The following is a 10,457-nucleotide window of genomic DNA, read 5'->3' as shown; positions in this document are numbered from 1 at the left end:
TCCCCATCCCGCACCCCCTGCACCCGCCCCGGCGCTGGCCTGAGCGTCGCCTCGGCTGGAAGCTCCTGCCAGCCACCCCGGGGCCGCAGCCCCCGCCATCCACAAGATTTTTGGGCAAAATGAGAGGGAAGCAGCCAAACCCTGCCTGCCAGGACGGCTTTGCCAGCAGCCCAGGCTGCTCTGAAACTCCCGGCTTTCCCGCTCTTTAAAAAAGACAAACACCGCCTCCCCGCTCCCGAATTCCTCATCCTTTTCCTTTGTTGCGCTCGCAGCCTGCGGGCTGCACTGCCTTTGCATCTCTAAGCAAGTCTGTGCAAGCTTCTGGTTAATTGCTTTGTAGAAAATGTAATGGAAAACAGAGATTCTCACCCAAAAGCTGTCAGCAAGGGAAGGCAGAAAGCTTTTCTTATTTTTTAATCAGTGGTTCATTTGGCCGAAAGCAGGGTCACACATTTGCCTTTTCTTTAAACACTTCTGTTTTCTGGGTTTCGTTGTGGTTAGGAGAAAAGATGGATGGATGGATGGATGGATGGATGGATGGATGGATGGATGGATGGATGGATGTTCACATTTGCTGCTGTGTTACAGTGACTGTAACAATTAAAGCTCTGAGGATACAGAGAGTATAGTCAATACACATCAAGAAGCATCACTTTTGAGTGATTACTGCTACTTGCTGTTTCCCAAAGCGTGGTAGGACCAAGCTCTCATCCCTCCATCTCTCACCAGTACTTTCACCAGATCTTAGATGCCAGAAGTCATTAAAAAAACAGCCAAAGCAAACGTACGTTGCGGTTGCGAAACCACGGGTATTCAGCTCACGGTTATCTGGCCTTCGCATGTGCCGCTGCGGTATCTGTTGTTACTGATGCGTCAAAAAAAGGTACCACAAAATCAGTTGGATGCACAAACCCCCAGATTCCTGGGGATTTTGCTGATATTCACCCTGTTTGGGATCCCGTCAGGGCCGTGAATTGGGTCAGCGTCCACGAGCTGTCGGCTAATCAGAAGTGCCGTCAGTGCCGGAGGGTGGACTCTCTCCAAGTCCTTTCCTCCACCACCGAAGGATGCTAAGCTGGCTCTTGTGCAATCGCAGAGGCAGCGTGTTGGCGTGGGGGAGAAGGATGAGCTGCAGGAAGGCGATATAAGGCCGGCGGCGGGGAGCGCGAAAGCGACCCAGGGCTGCGGTGGGTGGAGGAGCATAGAGTGACCTGGTGATGGTAAGTGGGATGAGAAAGAGGTGAGATCTTGATGCTGGTGGGACCTCTCAGGACTGCTGCAGCACACAAGGAGCAAGCAGGAACAAGGGGAATAAACCCTCCTTGTCCGGATGTCTGGTGGTCGCAGCTGCTTGGGGTCGGGCGGAGGGGGTACGCGATGGGCTGCCAGACCTGAATGGGGCTTTTGGCATTGGCTTTGCCCCCCTCTCAGTGCACCTGCAGGGCAGAAGGTTGGCAGAGCATTACTCCAGCCACTGTCCCCACCTGACTCATATCCACGTCTCTGATGTGGAGAGGGCTCATCCAGCAGCATGCCATCAATTTCCCTAAAGAAATCCATCATCTGCACCAGTGGGGGAGATTGACTTAATCTGTGGGTTTGTGGCATTAATTTCAGCTGTGTTCATGGCTTTGAGGAGGTTTTTATCCCCTTGCCGGTTTGTGATGAATATGGGTTACTGGGAAAGCAAGAATCCTTTTGCAAATCCTAACTCTTCAAAAGTGCTGTAGTAGGAAGAGAGAAGCTCCTTTCCTCTTTGGGGAGCCTGGACTAATGCCTCAGCTGTGTGGTTTTACTCAAAGTGCCTATTCTTACTGAAATGTGGCTTTATCACTGTCAGCACATCCCTGCAGCTGGTTTCTCCTACCCCTTCTTTCTGGAATAGCTACCTAAATTCAGGACAGTATTTGACCCTTGTGTTAGCCTAGATATTCCTGATCTGGCCCTTTGGGATAAGAAACTACCTTGTGGTTTTGGAGGAAATACAGTACCGAAATTATTGTACCCATGCTGGAGGGTTGGCTCTCTCTGAATGACTGCAAGCATCTCCAAGTTACCCAGGGCTTGCTTATTTTTACAGGAAAGGACCGTGAGATGTTTGCTGCTGGTCTCTGCCCTCTCCCTGGCTGGCTGTGAAGACAAGAAGAGTGAGTCTCACTGTACACTCCCTGCTGGGTCACAGAGGGGTAGTATGGAAAGGAGAGGTCAAACCCCCACCTGATCTGTGTCCAGGTTCCTCTCTGAAGGCTGCTGTGGGAGGGCAGCAGAGCAGGGCACGGGGCAGGGGCAGGAACTGGGGTGCAATAGCCAGCAAAATAGGTAGAAACCTCAGGCTTTCTGTCCCAGCCACATACGGTATATAACCCGTGGGGATGGCAGAGGGGCTGTGACGTACCACCGCTCTCCTTGCTAGCTGATGGCTGGCTCCATAGCTCTGATCCAGGTTATGGCCATGCCGAGAAGGTCTCCCAGGCTCCTTGTCACATCTTCCAGGCTGAGGTGGCAGGTTCTTCCCCAGACGTGCCTGCTCTGGCTCTAAGTGAGGATCTAAGCCCTTGCGAGCATGACTTCATGCCATGAGTTTGCTCACTTGTCTCTCGCAGCAGAGATGCTCTTGCTGCATTTGAGCTTACTCGCCTTTCCTTTGCTGCAGGTGAGCTGGCGAGCCCACATGGCCCGAGGCGAGGGGTTGCCCTCCGTCTCGAGAGGAGCCCGGCTGCCTGTCTGCCAAACCCGTGCCAGCATCAGGGAGACTGCCAGGTGACGGAGGAGAGACCAGTTTGCAGCTGCAAACCAGGCTTCACAGGAGCGTTCTGCCAAGGTGGGGCTGGGGCCAGTGGTGACCCTCCCTGGTCTGTCCACGGGCGCCAGAGGGAAGGGTGATGGGCACGGTGCACTGGTGTTACCACTGCTCTCCGTTGCCGGCTCCATCCCATAGCTGACCTAGGGCTCCTTCAGGCCTCTTCCTTATTGCTATTGCAGATGGCTTTTTCCCCCAGATGTGGTCCTGAAGCTGGCCTGTGAGGAAGAGCACATGAAGATGATGGTGAGGAAGGAGGTGTTTGAACTCTTGAAAATCCCCCGGGAGCTTGTCCACTTGAAGAACCAGGCATGCAAGGTCTCAGAAAGAGAAGAAGAGGGCGAGCTGTTTTTTGCAGCCACTCTCACAGGTGAAAACCACACAGCCTGTGGATCAATAATTCAGGTGAGGAACGATCAGAGCCTCTCTGCATAGCTCTGAAGCTGAGAGGAGCAGACATGCTGAGTGGGGACAGCAAGGAGAAGCCCTGGAGGCTTTTCCTTCTACATCTGGGTGCCATCAAGTTCTCATTCCCCTTGGAAGGCTTCCCTGGGGGCTGTTAGAACACTCTTCTACCTCCACCATACCCCTGCTGGCAGCACATCTTGTCTTATTCAGCAGAGCATGGAAGTCTCAGTGTGCCCTTTGCTAACTGAGAGCAGCCCTCAGCTTTCTGGCAGCATCCTCTGAGCTCTGTAGCCCCAGGAGTAGCCCCTTGGTCCCTCACTTGATTCATGGGTCAGGAAGGGGGCAGAAGAACCTGTGCTCCAGTTCTGCCTTGCACAGAAGGGTCATATTGCACATCTGGTCACTATGGTTAGTCCTGCCTACTCCGGTGATAGTTGCCAGTAGCCCGTGGACATGGGGCTTGAGGAAAAACCCCAGCAGATATCCAGGAGGCCCGGAGCGGCTACAGCTGAGTTGCACCATCTGAACTAGAGCTTGGGGCTCTGTGTATGGACTTAGACATGGTCTGGAGACTTGGTTTCTGTGTCGTTCCAGCAAAACAGCTCCCACGTGTCGTACTCCAACGCCATTGAGTCTGAGCGGGAAGCACGTGGGAGCGTGATCTCCCGGAGTTTTCAGCTGGAGGTGCATTTCTCCTGTATCTATGCCTACGAGCAGGTGGTGAAAGTGCCCTTCGCTCTCACTGCTGTTGACAAGTGAGTGGTCCCTCTTTACCTTGCTGCTGACGTAGCATCTGTGAGCTTGCAGAAAAATAGATGCCTTCAATGAGGTGATCTGCAGAGGCCCTGGAGAGCCCCTGGAAAGCTCAGAGCAATGCCACATCAGGGTGCCTCCCTTCTTCCCAACACAATTTTTCAACATAAAGTTTGGGCCTGGGACAGAGCCAAAGAGCAGTGTGCACAATCCACCTTTCTCCTATCCTTACTGCTTGAAACCAGCTAACCAAAAGAAAAAAAGGTGGGAGCTGGCCCCCACAAGGCCCCTGTGGAGGAGCAGGTTAGGGTTCATTGGGCTGCCTTTCTCGTAGCCCTCACTGGCCAGCCGGGCAGTGGAAACCCCTGGAGCTCCTTGGGTCTGCACGTGGCATGGAGGCAGCTCTGGGCCCAACTCTCACGAGGCTCTACTCGGTAGCAGAGGCAGGTCCAGAGGCACCAGTGGCAGGCGTCCTTGCTGCCCTCTCACTCTCCTCTCCTCTCAGGCTGGTGCAGTTTGTGGTCAGAGAAGGACACTTCAACGTCAGCATGAGGCTGTACAAGAGCCCGTTCTACCTCCAGCCCTATCACCTCCCGACTGCAGCCATCCCCGTCACGGACACGCTCTATGTACTGCTGCAGTTTTTTTTCTGAGCGTTGAGGACTGCTGGGCCACGCCAAGCGCTGATCCCTACCAGGACCTGCGGCACCAGCTCATTGAGAAGGGGTGAGTGAAGTGCCCCTGGCACATCTGGTCTCCTTGCACTGTGAGCACAATCACGGCTCTTTGCTGGGTGCTAAGGGCAGGTTTCTGTGAGGGAGCAATGAGCAACGACACCATCATAGGTGGAACCTATGGTGGACACCATCACTGAATAGGTGGACCAACCCCATAGATGAGACCCCTAACTGCTCAGAACTGAACTCCCTCTCCTGATGGTGCTCTGCTGCCTTGCCTCAGCATCGCTCCTGGCCAGCTGGGGCAGCCAAGGTCAAGGATGAGAGAGGGGAGACCTTGCTGGGATGTGCATAGAGGTATCTGCTCAAGAACTTGTGTTAGAGACAGCTGCAACCAAGCTAAAGCCAGTAACATGGATATCCGGGAAGTGGGAGCCACAGCCACGCTCACTCCACCCCTGCAGAGTAGCTGTGGCCCCACAGGCCAAGACACAAGCCAGCTCCTCTGCTGGTGGCAGCTCCTCCCTGAGCCACGCACATCTCAGGGTGTCAGGGAAAGGCAGCCCCACTGGTGCAGAGACGGAAATAATCCCATTCAACAAAGCTTGGGGCGTGCACCTGGCCCCTCTGTGGTCTGGTGTCCCAGGCTTGTGTTCTCCCCCGTGTTTGCCACCTGCTGACTCAGTCACCGTGTCCCAGGTGTCCCCACGACGAGACGGTGACATACCTGAATGCCATTGGAGAGACCACTACCGCCAAGTTCAGCTTCCAGATGTTTCAGTTTGTGGGTTACCCCGAGGTGTTCCTGCACTGCCGTGTCCAGCTCTGTCTCCGTGACAGCCCGGAGCCCTGTGCCAAGGTGAGCTCTCCCACTGGTCCGCACTGTGCCCTGGCCAAGCAGGGTGACCTGCCTTCCCTTGGCCTGCTCTTTGGAGAAGGGGCTCTGCTCTGGTTTTGGGTGCCTCAGCACCATAACCTCCCAGCAGCAGGAGCTCCCCCCAGCACCCTGAACTAAAGGCGTGAGGGCTTGAACCCACCAGCAAGCTCCTTTCCCTCTTCCCTCTGGCTGTTGGGTATTTTCAGGAGGAGAGCTTTATGCTAGAACAGGGGGAGGAGCAGGCTAAGGTCCTTCAGGAACCAGCTCCTCTCATGCTCTGGGGTCAGGCTGCAGCCCTTGCTGTGCCTCTGCCAGGAAACACCACCATGACAGCTATTTCCCAGGGCTTCTCCCCTGGTCCCATCACTTTTCCCTTGGATTTCTTGACAGCAGTGCCCCAGGCACTGGAGGAGCAAGCGGGCGCTGGCGGATGACTACAACAAGATTGTCTCCTACGGGCCCATCCATCTGCTGGCTGCTCCTTCCTTGGGAACAGAGACCCACCATTCCAGGACTGACCAACAGGACCAGGGGGGTACGTATGTCTCTCCAGGGAGGACAGGAGCAGTTCATAGACTCTCGCAACTTTCTAGGCAATGCCAGGTTATTAAAAAGGGCTGCTAAAATCACTGCCCTGCACGGAGCATGGAGTCTTTCAGGTGTCATGGCCAAGTGCAGCGTGCTCCAGAGGCCAAACCAGCCAAATCCTGTTATTGCTCTCAGGGCCTCAAAGCACCCTCAGCTCCAGTGGCTCTTACCCTTCACAGGAGACGACCCCCTCCCAAATCTGCCCCCAGCCAGGAGATGCTGTGCCAAGGCTCAGCACTGGCTTGGGGGTCCCAGATGTGTAACCAGCCTTCCTCTTCTCCAGCAGGACCCAATCCATGGCTCCCTGGGACCCTCGTCCTGCTGTGCACCCTCGGTGTGCTCACCGTGGCTGCTGCGGCCCTCAGCACGAGGCGGCGAACGGCGTAGAAAACGGCTGTTTCCAAATAAACGTGGCTGTAGCAGAGAGGCTCTTGCCTGTGTCTTTAGAGGTATTTTTGGGAAGGAGGCGATGGTTGGATGCAAATGGTGCTTAAAGGATGAGTCACATCGGAGTGTTTCTGTTCCCTGTAGCATCCCTAGGACCTTCTCAACCCCTCTTGGCCCATGCTCTCAAGACTCCAAACGTACCCAGGGGCAGGAGGTTCCTTCTTCCTGTTCTCCTCCTCCCCAGTCACCCAGGGAGGTGGAGGTACCTGGACTAGATACCCACCTACCAAAGCTGGACTGTACATGATTCTGTGACACAGACACAGCGTTAGCAGAGAAAGGGCTGCTCTGTGCCTGCACACGCCTGTGTGTCCGCCTGTCCATGCAGATTTCTCCCTTCCTTCCTGGCAGATTTCTCCTTTCACTCACGACAATTTGCCAGCAAGATTTTTGCCCACCAAAGCATCCCTGACAGAAAGCCAATAACACACGATACTGTAAGCATCAAAGACTGAGACCATCGTGCTCAGACAGCGGGTAGAGATTTAATACTGAAACACAGGTAAGGAGAAGACAAGTGTTTTCCCTGCGAGGGGGCTGCGTGTGTTTGTTCGGCTGAAGCTCGGGGTCCTCATGGAAATCATTGCTGGCCCCAGAGGGTGTTTGACAGGAGGGACACCCAGCAGATCCCTGCCCGAAGAGCTCAGCCCCACTCTGCTTGGAGAGGGGCAAAGAAGCTTGTGGGATTTTTTTTTTTTTTTTTTTTGCTAATTCCAGACCTGAGCTTCCCAAGTCAATCTTCCCACCTCCAACAGCAGGAAAACCCAGTACTGGGCCAGTCCAGGACCAAAGACTGGGGCGGCTCCACACTGGCTGAAGGTCGGTGGTCTGTGAGCTCCATCCTTGCCCCCGTAAGAGCCCCTGGGACTTCAAGACCATGAGGAGCTGCAGCCTGGAGGGGCTTTGGCATAAGGGACATCTCCAGAGCTCCTTGCCCAGGGCAGGCCACTGGGAACAACAGAGCCAAAGCAAAAAGCCCTGCTGAGGTGGATCATGCCCACTGAAGGGTAAACTGAGGCACAGCAAACTGAGCCCTCCTCCTCCGTGGGAAGCTGTGTCTGCTGGGACTGAAGCTTGCTCTCAGCGGGCGCACGTGCGGGCAGGGCGGGAGGTCTAGCCAGCAGCTAGTCCTGGGAGACTGTGGCGGTTTTGTCGTGCCTGATGATGTGGGTGAGGGAGCCAGCGGTCTCCTTCGTCTTTGGGTAGTAGACGACAACCAGCCAGATGAATATGAAGATTCCTGCAGGGCAAGGAAGGCAGACACTCAGCAGCAGCAGGAGGTGGTGGGAAGTGTCCTGTTGGGATGCTGCTGGCACTTCTGTGCCACTTCCAGGAGGTTCCTCCAGCTCGTTCCTGCTCCTGCAGGAGAGTCTCCCCATGCTTCAGATGAGCCATTTGGCTGCAACATGCCCTGGGTGGATCATGTTCCCATTCCTCTGGTAAGGAATGGCTTCCCCAGAGGAAAACCACACCCAGTGGAGTGGACATGGTTGGGAGCCGTGACCAGCTCCATGCCAGTGGCTGGCACCTGTTGGTTGGCATACCCTGCCAAAGGGAAGGGCATGATGGTGCTGAGAAGCTGCTGGTGCCTTGGGACCCCTGCTCAAGCCCCTTCCAGGCTGGCTCCTGCCTCTTCCATATTCTCTACCCAAGCCCAGGGAGCCCATCTCAGAGCTAGCACTGACCTTGGAGGGAGTTGAGGATGGTGAAGAGGTAGAGCATGGGTGCAGAGGAGGTGCCGTGGGTGAGGAACGCCAGGGCCCAGGTGGCTCCCAGCAAGCAGAAGAGCCCCATTGCCACAAAGGCCACCTTCCAGGCCTTGCGGTCCCCCTGCACCACTCCCCTGCCCTGCAGGCAGCAGCTCTTCTGGGTCACTACCCCGAAGACAACCACGTTGAAGAGGAAGATGAGGCCAAAGTAACCGCAGTTGGTGATGTAGTGGACCAAGACACGTTTGGAAGTGATCCAGCACCTGTAAAGAGACAACTAGCTAGCTCCAACAGCACCCATGGGAGCCTCCCCAGGGGGATGTGTTTGGGGATGCAGGGTCACCCTCGTGCTGGTGGAGATTTTCAAGGCCGGGGTGAAAAAGTGGGGGACAGTGGTGTGGATCTGCTGCCCTTGGGTTGCTCAGCTGGGAGGGAGCCTGGAGAAGCTCCAAGTGGACCTTGGATGTCCCTCCATGACCTGGAGGCCTGCGGACATGACTGAGGAGGCTCAGCATGAGAGGTGGTGGTGGTTACCACAGCAGTGTTGTAATCATAATTAGGGAAGCGGAAGCACGGCGTAAAGCTGAGCAGGATGGGTGCAACCCCCACTCGTCATCTCGGCACAACCGGGTTACTGCTCCCCATGCCAAAGGGCCACCTAAGCCCTGTGGGTGGTGGCGCACGCACAGGTGGGCTATGGGCTGGTTGTCCACGCTCCGGATGCTGTAGTCTCCATAACTGCTGATGGCTCCTGCCACCCCCACCACGAGAGCGGGTAAGCCTGGAAAAACAAGGGAGACACATAGAGGAGGCCAAAAAGGCAAGCAGCGGGCAAGGTGGTCGGCCTGGGGCCTCTGCATTTCCCTGGATGTGCTGTGAAGATGGGGCCTAGGGACCTGCCTAGGGGACACAACAGTGGCTGCTGGGACATGATGTGAAGAGGGAAGGACAGTGCTGGGTGGTGGGGCTCAAGGTGTCTCCCAAAATCTCTGTGGGATCACCTGCTCGGTGTCCCCAGGGTGCCACGGAGGGCTGGCAATGGAGGAATGAAGACACTGGAGGACATCGCCTGCTCATCGAACAGGAGGCTGATCCCCAGCAGGATGGGGTTGCCTGCAAGGTGCTGCCCTGAATTTGCTGCACCAAGCCCATGTAAGACACTTCCTGGCCCTGACCGTGGCATTTGGAAAAGCTGTGGGCAGGACAGGGGCTTGCTCACTCTGCCCATCACTGCATCACCCTGCTTCCCCTCTGGCTGTAACCCACTGCCCCCTCCCCGCACCAGCGCTCGCCCAGGCTGGTGGTGCTCACCCCAGCCGACCAGGCACAGCTTCACCAGGTAGTGATGGATGTAGATGCCGAGGACTTTGACGAAGAGGAGATAGAGGTGACAGCCCTCCAGTGCCGTCCAGGTGAAGAAGCAGAGCAGGCAGTAATGGGTGAGCCCCCCCAGGACCCTGCAGGTTCCCGGCTGGGTCCCACCAGAGAGCCCGCTGTTGAGCAGGAAGGCCAGGTTGAGGAGGAACAGGCTGCCCACGAGGTTCATGTGCAGCCCCAGGTTGGTCCGGAGGGTTTCCTCAGACCTTAACCTGCACCTGAACATCCCCAGAGGGAGCAGAAAAGACGGGGGTCATGGCTGAGCAGGGCCCCATGCTGTCTCGCAGCAGAGGCACCAGCATTGCACCACATCTCTCCCAGCCTGACGAGTCCCCGGGGAGCTGCTGGCATCTCCTACCTTAAGAAGATGCAGAAGGCGATGGTGAAGACAGAGAAAACCATGGCTACCCCGCAGCCAGCGGTGGCAACAGCCATCAAGACTCGTGCTGTGGACCCATCCAGAGCTGGGTTCTGCCAAACACACACATGTTGGGTTAGACAGGCCCTGGACCAACCTGGAAAACCTGACTGCAGCTACTGGACCCACAGGGCTGATAACCCCAGAGGGCTGCTGCAGGGACCCCACGCAAGCCCCATTCTGGCCCCCAAAAGGTTTTGGGGGGGAATGGGTGGGTGGTGGCTCAGGGGAGATGCTCCCTGGGCTGGGGTGAGTGACAGCCGTGGTGGACCACCAGAAGCACGCTCCTGGGAGCCTCCAGCAGGAGACAGGACCCCAGGCCTCGCTGCTCCAGAGCCTGTGTAGGCTGGGGGCCACTTCCACCCTGTACTGGCTCTGCAGTGCTGCTGCTGCCCTCCGGAGC

General features: G+C 56.4%; 2 protein-coding genes across 2 annotated transcripts in view; one reads left to right on the top strand and one right to left on the bottom strand.

Moving 5' to 3' along the window:
* Window positions 1-2,080: 2,080 nt before the first annotated feature.
* Window positions 2,081-6,490, top strand: LOC104511301 (uromodulin-like; the record flags this gene model as incomplete). Its single annotated transcript, XM_010153861.1, is given in 9 exon segments — window positions 2,081-2,147; window positions 2,654-2,821; window positions 3,000-3,205; window positions 3,803-3,963; window positions 4,467-4,600; window positions 4,603-4,687; window positions 5,338-5,497; window positions 5,906-6,050; window positions 6,390-6,490. Coding segments are annotated over 9 exon segments (1,227 nt in total), but the record flags the coding sequence as incomplete, so codon positions are not given.
* Window positions 6,491-7,674: 1,184 nt separating this feature from the next.
* GPR97 (G protein-coupled receptor 97) overlaps window positions 7,675-10,457 on the bottom strand; it is a 5,178-nt gene continuing 2,395 nt past the window's right edge. Inside the window, exons 9-13 of the mRNA XM_010153860.1 lie at window positions 9,995-10,107; window positions 9,571-9,854; window positions 8,947-9,040; window positions 8,236-8,522; window positions 7,675-7,790 (exon numbers count right to left, since the gene is read on the bottom strand). Coding sequence (XP_010152162.1) covers window positions 7,675-7,790; window positions 8,236-8,522; window positions 8,947-9,040; window positions 9,571-9,854; window positions 9,995-10,107 — 894 coding nt within the window. The remainder of the gene's footprint in view (window positions 7,791-8,235; window positions 8,523-8,946; window positions 9,041-9,570; window positions 9,855-9,994; window positions 10,108-10,457) is intronic.

The sequence above is a fragment of the Eurypyga helias genome, unplaced genomic scaffold (assembly GCF_000690775.1).
Source record: "Eurypyga helias isolate BGI_N326 unplaced genomic scaffold, ASM69077v1 scaffold3586, whole genome shotgun sequence".
In the NCBI taxonomy this organism is placed as follows: Eukaryota; Metazoa; Chordata; class Aves; order Eurypygiformes; family Eurypygidae; genus Eurypyga; species Eurypyga helias.
Note: the sequence above shows the minus strand (reverse complement) of the source record. Positions and strands in the feature narration are given on the sequence as shown.